Genomic DNA, 19,687 nt, shown 5'->3' on the forward strand with positions numbered 1-19,687 from the left:
TTGCATTTCTCACATCCAAACAAACACATAGAAAATAATCAAGGAATTTCAAAAGGAAAGCTCCCTTGCCCGGGCTCGTCTCCGAAGCTTCCACGCCTTCTCCCCGAAGAACAACGTCAATCACTATAACCATCTGGCACGATTTCATACCCTCTTGCCCAGTGTTCACTCCTTTTTCCCATCAACACACAAACCTTCTATCCTAAGAACACATTTTTTAAGACTGAAACGTCTCTCAAGGTCATCTTCCATCCAACCTAGAGCAGTGCGGGCTAACTGTTTCATTTTTCTGCATGGAATCGTCTGTGTTAGCTAGGTCAGGATCGAGCAGATTCCCCTCTCGCCCCTCAGCAACCGCTGAGCGTGCCCACAGGACTAGGTCCGTATCACCCTGAGCGTTGTTGGGGTACCGAGAGGGAAATTTCCTCACAAGAATCTCGAGGATCATAACTCCTAGAAAGTAGATAATGTATTACATTTCACCTCAATGGGCATAAAGCTTTTAGCAAGAAAATTGAAAAATATTGGAAGTATTTCCAAGAATGCCTCTTTTATGATTTTTTCCCCCTTTTTTCTTGGTGTGTTCAATTTCATAGTGCAGCTTGTTGATTTTCTTCATGTTGGATTTTACCAAAGTGGGAAATGTGAGTCAAAACGGTTGATTTTTGTTTTTGACTATTTTATTAGTGGAAAGCCGTTAATGCCGATGTTAAGGTTGTCTGTGTAATAATGACTATATTTAGAAGCTGCGTTAGTCATTACACGTAACTAACTTTTGATTTACCATGATAATAATTGGACTGATATATCGTTCAAATTATTTCTTTTTAGGTAAGAAATTAATTTCACTAGTCAATAATTAGAGAGAGAAAAAATAGATGACCAATTAATAAAATTATTTATTCACGAGATCAAATTAATTAGAAATTGTATCACAGAAAGAAGCGTGAGGAACTTTACTTCGTAATTCACGATAGAGACGTATATTATGAATGATCTAATTTACAAAATTAATATTCTATAATTATAATTCGTTATTCATTGAGTGTTGACTGAGGTTCTACTTCAATAGAGTAATTCTGCATCTGAAAAATTGATAGACGTGCGAATATTCAATAACAGTCAAATTAATTAAGACAATATCTATTAAAAATTCATTTTGGGATATATTTTTTATCTACTTCCATTTTCACACTTTTATATTAGTGTTAAAACTATCAAAATACACTTGGGTGGTTCATAAGATGCTAAATATTGCACTGTCTATGCCTAGGTTGCCGATTCCTTTTTTTCACTATGCCTAATTTTTACAGAGTTTTACAGAATTTCATGTACTAATCATCCTCTATTCACGAACTTTAAACTTGCGTGGATTTTCATTAGGTGGGATCGGAGTTCATTTATGTTATTATGTATATTAGTGTTAAAGAATCAAAAATACACTTGGGTGGTTCATAAGGTGCTAAATATCGCACTGTCTATGCATATGTTGCCGATTACTCTTTTTCACTATGTCTAATCCCGCCGAGTTTTATGTACTAATCCTCTATTCACAAACTTTAAACTTGCGTGGATTTTCTTTAGATGAGATCGGAGTTCACTTTTGTCTCAACCGTTTGAGGTTAAGTTCACTTTTGCTATTTTGCTTGTCTGCGATTTGCAGAATAACAACGATTGTTGTAACATGATCATTAACCTCTGCCTTTCTACGTCACTGATTATTTTTTTCACTTTTGCTATTGATTCCGCCATTGACGACACAAACATTAGTAATAAAATTCTCCCTTCCAATGAAATACAAATAGAAAATAATTATACTACATCCGTACACGAAAAAAAAAAAGTCTTATCTTTTCTAATTTGTGTTGCCTACTAAAAATTAATCTTTATCTATTTATGGCAAGTTTCTTTCTCTAATAAAACGAGTCTCATTTTACACCAGCAATACTTCAATTACTTTTAGTTTCCATTTCTCGCTTATTGTTAAATTTGAATTAAAATCATGCAACCATCTCCTCAGGATTATTTTTTATGGACGGATCGTATTTTTTATTTGGGCCAAAATAATGGGTTAGTAGAAAAATCAAGGCCCAATATGGGTGCACGACTCGGTAAAAGCTCAACTATATATAGCTCTAAAAATACCAAAAAATTCCTGCTTTTCTGTGACGCCTCTCTTTAATTCTCATCTGCCCTTCCCTTTTTCTCTTTTTATTTTTTTTTTCCATTTTTTTTCTTTTTTTCTCTTTCCTTCGCGAACCCTAACACTGAGAGAAAAAATTTCTTCGATCATTTCATCCGGATAAAATATTCGGTTCGAATTCGATCGAAAATGCTGAATCAGAGATTGAAGCAGCAGCAGCACCAGGCGTTGATGCAGCAAGCTCTCCTCCAGCAGCAATCTCTGTATCACCCCGGTCTCTTAGCTGCTCCGCAGGTTCGGAGTGAAATTGATGATTGATTGAGCGTTTTTTTCTGTATTGCGTTTCACCGTTTCGATTTTCGAAGAAGATTGAAGAGGATGTGGATGTTTGTTTCGTCAATTTACGCGATGCGATGAAGATATGAAGTTTGAAATTGTGTGTTTTGCTATGCTGCTTTTGATTGTGTAAAAATCGTCAATTTACGCGATGTGATGAAGACATGAAGTTTGAAATTGTGTGTTTTGCTATGCTGCTTTTGATTGTGTAAAAGTTCATTTCGTCAATTTACGCGATGTGATGAAGACATGAAGTTTGAAATTGTGTGTTTTGCTATGCTGCTTTTGATTGTGCAAAAGTTCATTTCGTCAATTTACGCGATGTGATGAAGACATGAAGTTTGAAATTGTGTGTTTTGCTATGCTGCTTTTGATTGTGTAAAAGTTTCAGATGGTTTCGGTGGTAGTGTGATTATCTAGAAGATTGAGCTCGTTGCCTTTTTGTATTTCCCCATAGATGCCAATTTCTTGGTTATACACTTATATGTCTTTTAATTTTAGCTCGTTTAGTGTTTTGAAGGTCGTTTTCTCAATTTATGTGGCAAGTCAAGTTTAGTTCAGTAATGGCATTTCAAGACTTGTACCATGTACATATGGTCTTATTTCCATATTCAGGAGATTGAATTAACTTAGGGGTGGATGTAGTGAATATGGGCGGAATAGACTAGGATTTTTTTTCTTTATTTTTATTTCTTTTTTCTTTTCGCCTTTCCATTTTGCAGATCGAACCAATTCCAAGTGGAAATCTGCCTCCTGGGTTTGATCCAAGTACATGCCGCAGTGTGTGAGTGTTGTTCAGGCATTTTTTACCTTTTTCTTTTTATTGTTTGCCCTCTTCGATGCATGCTCCTGTAGCTTGCAAATGCCTTATATAGTTAAGTCACAATTTTACTTTTTTTTGGGGGATTAGATTGTGAGTGAGTTATACTTCTCTCTCTTTACTTATTGGATATGCCATTATGATCAACATGAGTGCAATATGTTGGTGGTTTTGTAATTGTCTCCATCTCTCCTGTCACTGTCTTATATGTGAAGTTGTATCTGGAGAAGGTTACTACGATATTTCATTATTTTGTATGTGTAAGTTCATGGTTTTTGATCGTTTGAGACAATGCAGGTATGTGGGAAATATTCATACACAGGTGACTGAACCACTTCTTCAAGAAGTTTTTGCTAGTACTGGTCCTGTCGAGGCTTGCAAGCTTATCAGAAAGGAAAAGGTACTCATAAGAAATACTCCTACCCTCTTTCCCACAAATTAATTCATGTACCGGTTTGCATTGTGTATGTAGAGCTGATGTTGACATATGTTACCTTTTTGTTCTATGCAGTCATCCTATGGATTTATACACTACTTTGATCGTAGGTCAGCTTCACTTGCAATATTGACTCTAAATGGGAGACATCTGTAAGTAGGATATATTTGAATGTTAGATCTTGCATTTTCATTTGAATTTTGCTAGTAATATATATTCTGTTGCTTAGGTTTGGGCAGCCTATCAAAGTTAACTGGGCATATGCCAGTGGTCAGAGGGAGGACACATCAAGTGAGTTTACATTATAATGTTTGATGTTTAACATTCGTGTGGTATTTGTTAACTTTTGGTATATAACAAGATGCCATAGTAGTATTGTTTTTGGTTCCATATAATCTCTTTTTGTAACTTAATATTGTCTACCATTCAGGCCACTACAACATTTTTGTTGGTGATCTAAGCCCAGAGGTTACTGATGCAATGCTGTATTCCTGCTTTTCTGTTTACCCTAGTTGTTCGTAAGTTCCTCTCTATTTCTTTGTTCCTCCATTCAGAATGGGGCACATGGCCTTGACACTGCAGATTACTTTAACTTTGTTCTTAATAACAAATGAATAGCAGCGTCATAAGTTTCTTTTGGTAGCTAGGAGTTATTGATCTAGTGTAGTACTTGATGGTTCTCTCTCTCTTGGTCATAGAGATGCAAGGGTTATGTGGGATCAAAAGACTGGCCGTTCAAGGGGATTTGGATTTGTGTCTTTCAGAAGCCAACAGGTATTGGGCAGACATTACCCGTGCCATATGAAAATAATAATTTCCTTCATTCAGCTGAATTATTTGGATTTCTTTTACAGGAAGCGCAGAGTGCAATTAATGATTTAACTGGTGAGAACGGTTTGGATTGGTAATTTGGTATCTTTGGATTACTTCTCTTGATTTAGAAAAAAGAATTGTCATTTGGCATCTTTGATCTCTTTAAATCAATTAGGGGAGAACACTTACCACTTTTGATACGGAAACTTCTCAGGTAAATGGCTTGGCAGCAGGCAGATACGTTGCAATTGGGCCACAAAGGGTGCTGGGACCAGTGAGGACAAACAGAGCTCAGATTCTAAAGGTGTTGTAGAACTTACAGCCTCAGGTCAGTAAGGATGGATGGATGGATGGAATGGATGATATTAACAACTGATTGGAAAAACAGGAAAAAAAAAACAGTTCGACTTAAGTTGTGCTAGCGCAATTAAGAAGGCTTACAATTAATTGTTGAATCTTTTAACAGCATAAAATCAATATATCTATCAGAAGTTTTTTGAGTTTATGAGATGATATTTTGGCTGCACAAAAATTGGCTATGATCTTCTTAGCCAAAAGAAAAATGCTGAAAGTGACTTTACTTTTACAGAGGATGTTAATGAGGCCGCAAGTAGTGATGCTCCTGAGAATAACCCTCAATATACAACTGTGTACGTCGGCAACCTTGCCCCAGAGGCAAGTCCTCTCTTTGCTACGTCTCTTTTACTTGAAGCATTTCATGCTCCCGAGCCTTGAAGCATTTCTAAATCTTTCTTTCTTGGTTGTGGTCGCCAGGTAACCCAGGTTGACCTCCATCGCCACTTCCACGCACTTGGTGCAGGATCCATTGAGGAAGTAAGGGTCCAACGTGATAAGGGTTTTGGCTTTGTTCGGTATAGTACTCATGCAGGCGCAGCAATGGCTATTTCAATGGGAAATGGTCAGTCCTACCTCTGCGGTAAACCAATCAAGGTATGTACTCCATTTGTTTTGGATTTTTTTCGCTACTCATTTCCGATCCAACTCCCACTACGTGCATTATGACTTCTTCGTCCAGCTCTATCGTTTGATGGCGTAACTTTGTTAATATACTCTTGTGGTCCAGTGTTCGTGGGGAAACAAGCCAACTCCAGCTGGAACGGGCTCAAACCCACTTCCCCCACCCGGGCCTGCATCCATGCCAGGCCTCTCCGCAGCTGACCTCCTGGCCTATGAGCGGCAACTTGCACTAGCCAAAATGGGCGGCGTGCATCCTCTAATGCATCCACAGGGGCAGCATCCTCTGAAGCAAGCGTCCATGGGGATGGGCGCCGGTGCAAGCCAGGCCATCTACGACGGTGGCTATCAGAACGTTGCTGCAGCCCAGCACCACCTCATGTACTACCAGTAATGATGACAGATTTATCGGTCTGTGAAAACCTAAAACAACGGTTTGAAGCCGTCGTTTCCGAGTGTTTTATGTTTGTAGGGTATCCTGTAAGATTTATGGCGGCCGGCCGAGACCCGAAATTCGGTCGTCCATGTATGTCGTATACGACCTATGTAACGCTTCTCTTTTTTCCTTCATGAATGTTGAGTGGTTTCTTTAGTCATGTTGCCTAGCTATATATACTTCTATTTTATTTGGTAAGGATCACTTCATAGTTTGTTATTTTTTTTTGTTCAGATTGTGGTATGTAAATTAGGTTTTTAAATTTTTTTTTTCCTTTAAAAGTTGGTAGTTTTGAGGTTCTATTCGAGCCCTTCATTTGATTGGTGGAAATAGAAAAGAAAAAACATGTTTCTGGTTGCTGAGGTCATTATTTTGTTTTTGGAGGGAAAACCAGTTTTTTTTTAATTTAAAATTTATAATCATTTTCATTTGATATTTGAGAATTCAATTATTTGTTTCTTGAAAGATAACTTCTTTAATTTATCATCATTGTCGTTTAAATCAACTATTTAACACAGACAATCAATTTTATATACTTGCCGAAATTATTAATGTGATATTAAATGCTTTGAAAGTTAATTGCTTCAAATTTTGGATGAAATTGGGCCAAATAATTGTAAAAGTTGGGGCAATAAATTACAATTTCCCATTCATATTATGTAGATTTTACACTGTATTTTACATAATACAGTTACCTTTTGTAAACAATCAAATTTCTATACTACAAATATTTAGTTAAAAAGTCTCTAAAATGTACCATTATTTTCCCGTGGCAATATAAAAGGACTTAAAAATCAAAATTATAGTACTAGTACTAATTTATTTGGGAATATTACCAGTTTAAATCATGATATGTGGTCTAAATTATTACTAGCATTTGAAAATATAATATTATATTATAAACTTTTAATTTTCATAATTGCTTTATATATGCAAAATGATACTAGTCCTACTATTTTTAACCATGTTCAAAATGAGATAAATATTTTTAAACAAATAATGTCATGTTAAACATCACTAAAAAACATCACACAAAGATGTTTTTTTATACACAAATTATGATAGTTGAGAAAAATTGAAATTAATACTCAGTAGTTTAATATTTTGATGTTAAACTAATCTGAATTTAATTAAACTTCAAATACTACTAATCTTATTTTTTAATGAATTACTCCATCCGTCCACGATTAAGAATCTCATTTTTAAATGGCGCAGGTTTTAAGAAATGTTAAGAAAAGTGACGGAAGAAAGTTAGTGGAATAGAAGTCCCACTTGTATATATATTATTTTTAAATGATATGCGAGTGAAATGAGTCAGTGGAATGTGAGGTGTCTTTACCATTTATGGTAACTATGAACCATGACTCTTATTCGTAGACGAACCAAAATGGAAAAACGGGACTATTATTCGTAAACGGAGGGAGTATTAAATACTATCTCAATTACTACTAAAGTACTAATATTAATAAAGACAATTAAACAAAACCCTATTCAATTAATCTTGTCCATAATTACAAAAACAATATGCCATAAATATCGAGATACACAAAATCTTATACTCACGATGGAGTAAAAGGAATTCAATTTCTGTATCATCTTCTTCAAATATGAATTTGCGATAGTGAATTCAGTTTGTAGAAATCACTATACGCTACAGCTATGGGGATCTCGTTTAAGGTTTCCAAAACCGGCCGGCGGTTTCGCCCGAAACCGCCGCTGTCGAACGCCGTCGTTTTGCGCGCCAACGACGAAGATTTGAACGATGCGCCGATTGCTGCGTCGAAGCAGAAAACCGATGCTATCGCGTTTCCTGCTGCTCGGAAGCTGGTGCGATTGCTGATTTCCGCCTTAGTTTTGCGTAATTTGGCGATTTTCGAATGCAATCCGCTGTTATAACTTATAGGTTATATGGATTGTAGAATTACGTCGGATTTTGGGGTTTTGAATGCAATTGCATTGGGAGATATGAGACCGCGAAATAAATGTTAATTCACTTAATTGAGATGTTTGGTTTAAAGATAAAGATGATTAATTTTGTTTTGACACAGTGAGAAAAAAGGGAATTTTGATTTTTTTTTTCTCTGCTTTGTTGCTTGAATGATTGAATCGAGTTCATTTTGTAATTATATCTCTTTTAATTGGACAGGGAGATGACAGGGAGAATAATGGAATATCTAAAATTGATGGTATACAAAAGTCTTCTGCTCCTTTATCTTAAAATATATAGCTTCATGGTGATTAAATTTTAATAACTACTGTGCTTTTTTCTCTGTTTCTTCTTCCCAGAGAATGAAGTTTCATTCACTCTTAAGCTTTTTCCGGATGGATATGCAATTGGGAAACCTGTTGAGGTCTGCCACACATTCTGCACCTTTTAATTTTTGCATGGGAGTAATTAAGGCTCTCATGTTAAAAGTGTTTTTTTGGTATGTGTTGCTTGACTGTGTTTGCTATGAATCTTCAGAATGAATCCGGGAATCAGACATCAATCGATGTACCAAAGCTCTTGCGTCCATTTGATAGAGCATCCGAGGCTCTCTTTTCGGTAGGTTTGCAGTTTATGTCTCCACTTTATGTAGTTGACTAGTTGTTGATTCACTTGATATGGTTTGTTAGGAAAAGTGATCTCATCACCCATAGTCCTTTTAATGTTGGATATGCATTTGTAATGTTGTGCTCGGATCAACATATATATTGGGATCAGTAGGTCACTCTTGTGGTGAAGAAGTTTTGAGTTGCAAATCTGGATCACATATTCACATGTTTTATCGCAACTCTCTAGTCAATGTCTTCATATTAGAACCTATCTACATTTTTGTGTTAATTACTACTTTGAAGATGAAACTTACTTTTTTTTGGTGACAGGCGATTGAATCTGGTCGATTTCCTGGAGATATTCTGGATGATATACCATGCAAATATATTGATGGGACACTTGTCTGCGAAGTAAGCTATCCAATGTTCACAATAGTTTTTCTTAATGCTTTTTAAGTGAAACATAAATATGCAACAAAATTTATGTTATCACAGGTGCGGGATTATCGGAAGTGCTTTGCTGAAGGAGTTAATGTGGCTTCTGGAAAAATCTCAGCTACAATTAACAGAGTGTCCCTTAAAATGACACTTGAAAATATAGTGAAGGATATTCCATCTATTTCTGAAAATGGTTGGACATATGGTGATCTGATGGTAAGTGATCCTCTGCTCTAACTCTTGCAGTGGAAGGATGACTTTCTTACTTGGAATTATTATTTTTTTTGGGTAAAGGAAGTGGAGTCTAGAATATTGAGAGCTACACTACCACAACTTTGCCTAGATCCATCCCCACAGCTAGACAAACTATCTGAAGATCCAGTTCAAAATAAGGTTTGTCTATTCTTCATTTTCCTATATGGTGATTAATTTTCATGATTTAATATTTGGTTTGCCGTTGTGTTTAGTTAAATTTAGAACCACACAGCATGCGAAGGAAAAGATTGAGGCAAATTTCTGAAGCGAATAACCTCCAGAGAGCAAGTCTTGGTAGAGTTTCGGAAAGTTCTAGGTTGGGAGACACAGTAACTTTAGTGCAGCAACTTGCCTATGAGAATACAAACAGTCAAAATAATGTTCCGAGTGCTATGCTTCAACCAAGAAGCAATAGCTTTGGGTCGGATGGCTCTCTTCTGCCTTCACCTATGGCATCTCACCAGCCAAAGTATAGTGGTGGTGGAAGCCCAAGAATGATGAAGGATCAGCGGACAGGAGCACTTTTGAATGCATCAGTAGGTTCTCCTGGTGGGCAGGGCATGATGATCCCATCCGCTGATAACACTTCGGCTTCTCTTCATGGAAAGAGGGATAATCAAGATGGGAAGCCATCTCTGTTGACCAACAAGAAGGCTAGGCTTACGCATACAGGGGCTAAGGGGAATATACAGCATTTAAGTTCACAGATGGATACTTTTCACGGTTCTGAACTGCACTGGAAGAACACATTATCACAGCAGCAGTCAATTGGAAGAGAAATGCAGTATACTGACAATGGCATTCAAAAGTTCCCTCAGCAGGTATTTGAAGGGGTCCAAAATCAGGTAAGAGGGCCTGATGGTTGTGTGGCCATGGGAGAAACAGAATTGGCAATTATTGACTCCCAGCAGTCACATTTGCAACAAGAGATGCTGCATCAGATGATGAGATCCGGCTTATCGCAATCTCCTTGGAACAATCTTGGAGAGCCTCTTGATAATAACTCCAGAAAGGAGGACCCTTTCCAAAAGAGAAAATTGGTTCAGATTCCTCGTGTTTCTGGTGGTGGCCTACCTCAATCTCCTTTGTCGACAAGATCTGGGGATTGTTCTAGTGGTTCCATGGGGCATCAATTTGGAGCTGCTGTAACTAGTAGGCTTGCTTCACAAAAGGATAAAAATGCAGTCACATCTGTTGGCGTTGGTGGCAATCCGTCTTTCACTTCAAGTGCTAATGACTCGGTGCAGAGGCAACATCACGCACAGGCAGCTGCAAAACGCAGATCTAATTCTCTTCCTAAGACTCCTGCAGTAAATGGGGTTGGATATCCAGCAAGTGTTGGCAATATGAGCATCCCAATAAATGCAAGCTGCCCTCCTGTTGGAAGTCAGGCATTGGGTGATCAGACCACGGAGAGATTCTCGAAGATAGAAACAGTAGCTATGAGGTATCTCTGAAAATCAATATGCCATAATTTTCATCAGCATTTTAATTTAGTTTTCACACCACCGAATCATCAACCTAGATTCCATATTTTCATATTCTGTCTTGTCTTTAACTGTTAGTTTGATGTCAGATATAATGAGATCTCCTTTGTGTTCCTTGTGACATTATCTTTTGCTTTCAGGTATCAACTTAATTGCAAAAAGGGTAGGGACGATGAGTATCCTATGAGCAAGTCTAGCACGTATTCAACTCAACAGCTGATGTCTCATTTGTCGAGTGATTCAAACAATGAGAGTTTGAAAGATAAAACGCGTCAAATGCCACTGTCAAATTCCCTGGTTGATTGCAGCATGAATGTTTGCAAAAGCAAGATTTTGAACTTCATTCAAACAGAGCGGATTCTTCAAGGTGAATTAACATTCTAAACATATTTACTATATTATCGGAAAACTGAACTTGGCTGATCCTGATAATTGATCTGTCAGGTAATACCTTCCAAGTTGTTCCGAACTCCAGAACTACGATGATCATGTCGGAGAAACCAGATGACGGTGCCGTTGTAATTCATATAGGGGAAATAGAGAGTGCTGGATACTTGGCCGCAGAGAATTACCTTCCAACATTGCCAAATACTGTAAGCTTTTCGAGTATCAATTTTCTTTTATAAGCACATTGGTTATGACCAAAATGGCCATAGTTCTGTATTTGATTACTCATCTCGCTCTTTCCTTGTGTTTGCTTGTGCAGCATATGGCCGACCTACTCGCATTGCAGTATTCTAAACTGGTATGTTAGCATCCCTAAGTTAAAAAAATCTGCGATTTATTCCAATTTGTTGCTAATAATATATACGTGAGCAGATGATTCGGGAAGGCTATTACATGGAGGATCGCGGTCGTCAACCAGAACTTGTTCGGATGAATCACAGCTCAGGGACCCAGCCCAATACTCCGAGAATTTCTCCCCCTAGTGCATCATCTGAGATGCAGCAGTTTCTCGAAGGTGTTCTGTTGCAACAACCGAGCGATGCTGCAAAACCTAGTAATAGTGGTAATTCAACCTCATTGCAGAACCTACAAGGCCCAAGGATGCTGCCTCCAGGCAATACTCAGGCGGTTCAAATGTCTCAAGGACTTCTACCTGGGATTTCAGTGTCTTCAAGGCCTCAGCAACCCGAACAACTGCCGCCTATGCAACAGCATCCTCGACAGCCACAGCAGCATCCCCAGTCCCAAAGGAGGCTCTCAACGAACCCGATGCAGAATCCGAATCATGTAGCTAAGAATGCTAATATGCAGTTGGGACCTCAAACCACAAACAAGACTACAGCTCCCGAAAAACTGCCGCCTAAGAAACAGAAACCTCGACAGCCACAGCTGCATCCCCAGTCCCAAAGGATGCTCTCAACGAACCCAATGCAGAAGCCGAATCATGTGGCTCAGAATGCTAATATGCAGTTGGGACCTCAAACGACAAACAAGACTACAGCATCCAAACAACTGCCGCCTAAGCAACAGCAACCTCGACAGCCACAGCAGCATCCCCAGTCCCAAAGGATGCCCTCAACGAAGCCGATGCAGAATCCGAATCATGTAGCTCAGAATGCTAATATGCAGTTGGGACCTCAAATGACAAACAAGACTACAGCTCCCCAGTGTCAGCTGACGCAACAGCAGCAACCATCGCAACTTCTTCAGCCGCAGCAGCAGTCAACAGTGCAGAGAAAAATGATGCCTGGCATTGGAAATGTCAGCAACGGCGATATTAGCAGTAATATGGCGGGGCCTGGAGGTGGAGGTTTGGGTAATGCCACGGGAATTGATGGGGCTAGGGAGGTGAGTGGATCCAGCATTTCTGCGCCGGTGGGGTCTGTGCCAAACATAGGAAACATGAATCAGAACCCGATGAATCTGACTTCCGCTGCAAGTCTTACTAATACCACTAGATCCGGGGCGCTCACTCCGCAGCAAGCAGCTTACATGAAAAAGACGATGGGAAAGCAGAACCGAGCGAATATGTTGGGGAACCCGCAATCGAGCATTGGAGGCATACCTGGAGCTAAACAGATGCATCCAGGATCTGGTGTTTCCATAAACCGGGCCAATACAGGCCGGATGAAACGTGCAACTAGACCTAAGGTACCAGGAATGAATCATAACAAGAACCAGCAGCCTCAACAGCAGCTTCAGCAGCAACAAGAACAACACCAGCTTCAGCAGCCTCAGCAGCAGCAGCAACAACAACAACTACAGCAGCATCCACAGCCACAGCAGCAAGAAACAACTCCACCATTGCAAGCTGTCGTTTTTCCTCCACATGTCGGATCACCCCCAAGCGTGGGGATACCCCACCAAATGAATAAGCAACAGCCCCAGAAAATGAGTCAGAGAACTCCTATGAGCCCACAGCTGAGTTCACGAGCCATTCATCCGATGGCTGCTGGCAGTTCAGAAGCCTGTCCAGTAGTCATCAGTTGAGCTCACACACAATGGGCTCAGTCGCAAGTATCCCAAACTCTCCAATGGAGTTGCAGGGTGCCCAAAAAAGTAACTCTGTCAATAATACATAGTGCTGATGAGTTCCTTCCGGTCCGGCTTGGCTGTGAACCAGGAACTGCGTATATATACATACTAGGACCAAATTAGAAGTTGAAGCTGAACCGAGAAGCATTGATGATTGTTGTTCGGACCAAATAAAACGTAGAATGAAGAAGCCCTTTCAGTGGGAAAAGAGTACATAATACATTTCCTCCTTCAAAGTGAGACAGTGGTAATTACTGATACTGATTTTGTAAATATAGGAGATACTATATTCTCCTTTGTTGGATTAGGTTTATTTATTGTTAAGTTAGCATACATAGCTTTGTTTAAGCTGTTAGCTCTCTTCCTTCTCAGTTCCTCAAATTGCACCAGGATGAATTAGGCATTGCTATCTATACAAGATTCCTCAAAAATATAAATGTGTAGATGAAACAGTGTTTTACACATGCACTGAATCTTTTAAGATCACAGCTGCATCTGATTTTTTTTTAGTAGAAACTGCATTTGTTTTATAAAAAATGGAACATGATCAATACTCCCTCCGTCCGCCATTAGGAATCTCATTCATGGGCGGCACGGGTTTGAAGAGATGTTAAGAAAAGTGGGTGAAAAAAAGTTAGTGGAATAAGTGTCCCACTTATATATATTAGTTTTAAATGAAATGCGAGTGGAAAGAGTTAGTGGAAGGTGAGACCCTATTACTATTTATGGAAAAAGTGAACCGGGACTCTTATTTGCGGACGGGCTAATATGGAAAAATGAGAGTCCTATTCACGGACGGAGAGAGTATCAATTATCAAAGCTTAAAACTTTGGAATGGAACACGTGATCGCCATTCAAATAAAAGACATAGTACATTAATAAAAAATTGAAAATATTTTATGGACTGAGCAGTTTAATTTTTTTACACTCTACTAGTATAATTGATTGATGATTTAGTCAGTTTATTTAAATCCAAATAGTACTTATTTTATTTAATTAACATGATTCGGATTCTGTTTGTCGCTGATCTTCATATTTATTGCTAAAATCCACTTCTCAATTTAGTCAGAATCCCTAATTCTATTCATCCTTCACTCCGAATCCCTAATTTTCTTGCAGATTTGTGAAAGAGGTAAGTTGATTTTTCCACTTAATTTTTTTTTTCTGCTACTGAAATATAGCATTGCACGAGGAAATTGAAATGTTGCTTGAACATCAGAAGGCAATGGTTTATCAAGTCTAGAGTGATTAATAATGTTGCATTTCAGAGATAAATCTATTTCTGCACCATTTTGATTTGAATTATAATTTCATTTCTTCTATTGTTTTAAAAAGAGCAGCAAATGATTTTATATGATCTTTAACATTATATGTTTATTGATTAGCATTTCCAGAACAATTTTGATGTCAAAAAGTTTGTTTCACTTTTGATTATGTAGTAATGCTTGAATCTTCAGATTGGATAGATAGACTTTAGATTCATATAATTGAGAGAATTCATGTCTGCCTTTCTTCAACAACTCGGAAATGAAATTTGAAGCTCGTACCGCGATGCTTGGTTATGTTCCGTCTTTACTGAGTATGAAATTTTTAATAGCCGTGTATGTTTATGCATAGTTTTCGTGCTTCCTGTCCTTACAGATGAGGCGATGAGCTAGTTTGGAGTCTTGAATAAGTTCGTTTTCGAAGCAGTTGAAGGAACTATGTTAGCTGCCAATGTGCTCTCATTTAGTTCCCCTTTAGAAGTAGGTCTTGAAAAATCTAGTAGTTTCGCTGTTTCACGGAAAAATGCAGTACTTAAGGCCAAATGCAAGCCCAACCGTGTAAGCACAGGCATCAGATCGTCTTTACAGTCGGTTGTAGCTCCAGAGGTTGATAAAGACTTCACCTCTGCTCAAACCCGGGTTAAGATTTTATCTGAAGCGTTGCCCTTCATCCAAAAATTCCGTGGCAAGACTATTGTTGTCAAATATGGAGGAGCAGCGATGAAATCTGAGGCCCTGCAGGCATCTGTGATTGATGATGTCGTACTTCTTTCCTGTGTCGGTCTCCGTATTGTATTTGTCCACGGAGGCGGGCCTGAGATCAACCACTGGCTTGGCAAGCTGAATATCGAGCCAAATTTTCTTAATGGGCTCCGTGTCACGGATGCATCAACCATGGAGATTGTGTCGATGGTGTTGGTTGGTAAAGTGAACAAGCAGCTCGTTGCGCTGATCAACAAAGCTGGCGGGACTGCGGTCGGGTTATCGGGAATCGATGGCCGGCTTTTGACTGCTCGGCCATCTCCCAACGCCGCGCAGCTTGGTTTTGTTGGGGACATTGCAAGTGTTGACCCCACGGTCATCCGCCCGCTTATCGACAATAACCATCTCCCCGTGATCGCCTCCGTCGCTGCTGATCCGACGGGACAGGCCTACAACATAAATGCAGACACGGCGGCTGGCGAGCTGGCAGCAGCATTGGGCGCGGAGAAGCTGATATTGTTGACGGACGTGGCCGGGATACTGGAGGACCGGAACAATCCGGAGAGCTTGGTGAAGGAAATCGACATCAAGGGAGTTAAGAAGATGATTGAAGAGGGGAAGGTGGCTGGTGGGATGATCCCGAAGGTCAACTGCTGCGTGAGGTCTCTGGCTCAAGGTGTTCGGACGACGAGCATCATCGATGGGCGGCTGAAGCATTCTCTACTTCTTGAGATTCTCACAGGTGAAGGTGCTGGAACGATGATCTCTGGCTGAGAAGTATTGCTGGTAAACAGTAAACTAATCTTGTTTTTTTTTTGGAAATGTCAATTTATAATTTCTCATGAAATGGAACCATGTTGGAGTTGATATTTATTTTTGATTTCCCCTTAAAGTTGAGACTTTGTCATGCTTTTTTTCCATAAATTTGCTAAGCAAAATGTAGACACAATTTACAAAATGAACATTGCACATTCAAGAAGGAAAATTCATTATATCTGATTCAAATGGATTCCAATCATGTTCTTGCACAATGGGAAACTAAATTTCCACTCAACAAAAAGATAGAATCAAATCACAGATGATAAAAAGGTGAACTTGGATTCTACCTTTCATCTATTTGAAGCTAATTCATGCGAAAACTTGCATCGATCCCCAAAGTGACACCTTCCTTGACCAAAGTAACGACATTTCTGTTGATTTTGCTGGTAAACTGGTCGAATCCCTACTGCATTTGTATTCCGTATATGGTAAGCGAAACTTTGCTGTGAGTATCCCATATTTTCCTTGAATGCATGCCTTTGTACTGGAAAATCGCGATGATTGGGATATGAAGGAAAGATCTGAGGATGCCCTCTTACAGGACTTCTGTAAATTGGATACTTCAGATGTCGTTCTTCTTGAGTCGGGCTCTTCAAAATAGGAACCATACCGGGACGCGGATCTGTCTTTTGGGCTCTTTGAAAGTTGCAGTTGGTAGCCATCAAAGGCTGTCTTCGGCTATAATTAGGATTCGCATCCAGCTTTACTGGCTGAGTTGGAATCTTCAATTCCTGAGTTGCAGTATAAAAGTGAGCTTCATGCTGCAGCTGTTGAGGGCGGTTGATCTGTTGGTCTGGCTTGTTTCTCTTGTATTCGTGTCTTCCTTGCTCGTTTATTGCAGCCCTGATATATACAAGTGAAGCGATAATCACTAACTAGGGTAGAAGCTAATCTATGATGTTCAAATTGGATCTGTGTTTTCTTTAACTAGAGAGGTTTACTCACCTCTGCGTTTGTCGCTTTTCCTTCTGCTGTATGCGCGCTTCCCTGTTGGAACGAGCAGCGCCACCTCTAGCATGCTTTTCGAACAAAATTCTCTGCCTCTCTCCCTCATCTTCCCATTTCTGATTTACAATAAGGGTAGTTTTAACACTTGAATGGTGGATATATGCAAAATTATAAACAAACAAACACACACACAAAACACACCTGTCTCATTGTTTTCAACCTATAGAGATTCCTGCCTTTGATGAGCAGAGGATGAAGTGGAGGCAGTGGTTTCTCTCCTTTACTCCACAGCACTTCGATCTGCTCAAACAACGAAGAACGCTATTTTATACTCCACGCGAGAGAGATAGACAAAGAGAGCCGAGTGCTACTAATACATTGCAAGAACTACAACAAAATCAAAGACGAATGATGTGTTCACCGTGAACGTGTGTTGCTGCTTGGCAGCACCATAGCTCTCCTTCAAAATCCTCCCCGCAACAATCCTCGTTCCACAGACACCCCCTTTGGAACTACGAGACACAATACTGAACCTGAACAACATCAAGGTGGATCCATGGTAACTATCTCCATTCAAATATGTAAAGAATCGATAAAACTCAATAGAGACAAAGAGTTACTCGTCATAAACATTCTGTTCAAAGATGACTACGTCTCCCTTGCAAGCATCACCTGCTCGAATACGAAGTTCAAATCAGACACGGAACATCAAAAACACCAGCCTCTCGAACCCAAACAATAACACAACTCACCTTTGCAGTTAAACACAAAACTAGACTGTGGATACTTAGCCTCCCCACCACCATTGACAATACTGAAAAACATAACCACGGAGATCAATGACACTGGCTTAAAAACACAAAAATCGAATCGAAAATGCGTAGAACATTACTCCACATGCTCCTTAATCCTCTCTATCAGTATGTCTTTCTTCCCACTCAGCCTTAATCCATGATTCCTTAAATAAATCTTGCATTCATCCACCTTCAATTTTTCAACCTCACCACCTGCCATTATCGGATAACATTAACACCTTAGGGGCTTCTTGGTACGATGGAATGGAATGTGATTCCTACTTCCATTCTATTCATTTGCTTGGTGTGATGGAATGAACGAGTGAATGGATGAAAATGCAAAGGAAATCCAAGGAAATTAACATTTCATTCCTATCTTCATTCCATTCCAACCTCCATTTCATTCCACCCTCGTTCCATTCCATCATACCAAGCACGCCCTTATTGATTCTGAGAAAATGTATGATTACACACACAAACACACAGTCATGAAATTGCTCAATCGAGCCAGAATACAAAAGCAAACCTTCAATCATTTTCCTAATAACTTCATAGCTCTTTTTATCCTTCTCATCAAGCTCATCTCCCTCTTCATCGCGACTGATGCAAACAACCAAAAAAATCCAATTTCAAAACAAACGCAAAATATAGAAGCTGAATCTCAATAAACAACCAATTTACACGAGATTAAACGCAATATCGAGAAAGAGCTAGTCGATTACTTGATCTTCGATTTTCGCTTTAGCGAGAGATTTGATAGCGTCAATCGGGTCTCCTCAATGTCGAAATTCGGATCGTTTAGCGAATCATCGGAAAATTGTGAACCAGATTCCGATTCGGTGTAGCAATCTTCCTCTGGAAATTCCATTGATTCAGATCGAAACCTTGAGACCGATTGAAAAGCTAGGGATTTTGGGAGGTTTAAATTGGCTGCTTAATTTCTTTGATTTGTGTGTTCTTCCATTTTTCAAAAAATGTAACCGTTGGCAAAAGTAAATGAGGCCTCTTGAAATAGATTATTATTAAAAGGGTAAATAATTGTTTAAAGAGTAAATGTCAAAATTGGTTATAAACATATAGTCAGAATACTAATTTGGTTCAAAATATTCACTTTTCGAAAATCGAGTCCTAAACATTTGTAATCGTTATTGAAGTGGTCCTAAACATTTGACATCGTTGTTAAAGTGATCTTTTTCCGTCAAAAACTAATGGTCAATGCCTAATTAATGATTTTTTAAACTTAATAATATACAAATGCATAATTAATTAAACACAATTAAATATAAAATTAATAAAATGCTAAGAAATTCCAAAATCTACTATTTATCCCTCTTTTTCCTTCTCTTCCATCTCTCCTTCGTTCTTCCTAAATGGAATCTCTCTATTCTTCTCTCCGGCGCTCAACGTCGTCGCGTCTTTCTCTCTCTGCTCGCTCTTCCACAAATCGTCGTCATCGTGTGTTTCTCCGCATTGCTGCTGTCCGATATCAAAATCGTCGTCGTCCACCATTGTTGTCGCCGTCCATTGCTGGAAGAGAAGGAAAAAGAGGGAGAAATAGTCGATTTTGGAATTTTTTAGCAATTTATTAATTTTATGTTTAATCTTGTTTAATTAATTATGCATTAATATATTCATTAAGTTAAAAAACCATTAATTAGGCGTTGACCGTTAGTTTTTTACGGAAAAGGACCACTTCGACAACGATGTCAAATGTTTAGGATTACTTCTTTAACGGTTTCAAATGTTTTGGACCCGATTTTCAAAAAGTGAATGTTTTGGACCAAATTGGTATTCTGGCTATATGTTTAGGACCAATTTGGACCTTTACTCTTATTTAAATCACAAGTTTGGTCAAAATCTAGTTTGTCCCACAAAGTTTAAAATCTGCTAATTAAATCACAAAGTTTCAATTTTTCTAATTTATCCCATGGGTCGAATTCTAGGTTGAATATTTGCATCTTTACATTGAAATCCATCTTGAAATCTCAATCCAACAAGATCAAG

General features: G+C 38.9%; 3 protein-coding genes and 1 pseudogene across 5 annotated transcripts; 3 read left to right on the forward strand and 1 right to left on the reverse strand.

Annotated features, from left to right (window-relative positions):
* Positions 1 to 2,161: 2,161 nt before the first annotated feature.
* LOC125207636 (oligouridylate-binding protein 1B-like) lies at positions 2,162 to 6,115 on the forward strand. The gene is made up of 12 exons (XM_048107059.2): positions 2,162 to 2,437; positions 3,202 to 3,263; positions 3,597 to 3,699; positions 3,811 to 3,887; positions 3,965 to 4,026; positions 4,166 to 4,253; positions 4,434 to 4,509; positions 4,590 to 4,620; positions 4,763 to 4,876; positions 5,138 to 5,223; positions 5,323 to 5,499; positions 5,633 to 6,115. The coding sequence occupies exons 1-12, from the start codon at positions 2,333 to 2,335 to the stop codon at positions 5,915 to 5,917; spliced, it is 1,266 nt and encodes a 421-aa protein (XP_047963016.1). The 5' UTR covers positions 2,162 to 2,332; the 3' UTR covers positions 5,918 to 6,115.
* A 1,414-nt stretch (positions 6,116 to 7,529) lies between these two features.
* On the forward strand, positions 7,530 to 13,503 carry LOC125206997 (protein PHYTOCHROME-DEPENDENT LATE-FLOWERING-like). Its single transcript, XM_048106206.2, has 12 exons — positions 7,530 to 7,786; positions 8,106 to 8,145; positions 8,246 to 8,310; positions 8,424 to 8,504; positions 8,825 to 8,905; positions 8,990 to 9,148; positions 9,227 to 9,325; positions 9,400 to 10,634; positions 10,815 to 11,041; positions 11,119 to 11,267; positions 11,381 to 11,419; positions 11,494 to 13,503. Exons 1-12 carry the CDS (start codon positions 7,619 to 7,621, stop codon positions 13,108 to 13,110), a joined length of 3,960 nt encoding a protein of 1,319 aa, XP_047962163.2. The 5' UTR covers positions 7,530 to 7,618; the 3' UTR covers positions 13,111 to 13,503.
* On the forward strand, positions 13,269 to 16,014 carry LOC125203945 (acetylglutamate kinase, chloroplastic pseudogene; annotated as a pseudogene). 2 transcript variants are annotated; one of them, XR_016132814.1, is made up of 2 exons: positions 13,269 to 13,402; positions 14,797 to 16,014. The product of XR_016132814.1 is annotated as an acetylglutamate kinase, chloroplastic pseudogene, transcript variant X2 (transcript). The 2 variants fall into 2 exon arrangements; XR_016132813.1 differs by lacking the exon at positions 13,269 to 13,402 and adding an exon at positions 14,149 to 14,287.
* A 79-nt stretch (positions 16,015 to 16,093) lies between these two features.
* On the reverse strand, positions 16,094 to 18,647 carry LOC125208223 (zinc finger CCCH domain-containing protein 62-like). The gene is made up of 9 exons (XM_048107802.2): positions 18,406 to 18,647; positions 18,210 to 18,283; positions 17,782 to 17,896; positions 17,642 to 17,703; positions 17,510 to 17,561; positions 17,311 to 17,422; positions 17,091 to 17,189; positions 16,887 to 17,005; positions 16,094 to 16,784 (listed from the first exon to the last, which is right to left on the reverse strand). The coding sequence occupies exons 1-9, from the start codon at positions 18,549 to 18,551 to the stop codon at positions 16,232 to 16,234; spliced, it is 1,332 nt and encodes a 443-aa protein (XP_047963759.2). The 5' UTR covers positions 18,552 to 18,647; the 3' UTR covers positions 16,094 to 16,231.
* Between the last annotated feature and the right edge of the window lie 1,040 nt (positions 18,648 to 19,687).

Source organism: Salvia hispanica, chromosome 6 (genome assembly GCF_029641045.1).
Source record: "Salvia hispanica isolate PSC_SH4W2 chromosome 6, Shi_PSC_v1, whole genome shotgun sequence".
Taxonomy (NCBI): Eukaryota; Viridiplantae; Streptophyta; class Magnoliopsida; order Lamiales; family Lamiaceae; genus Salvia; species Salvia hispanica.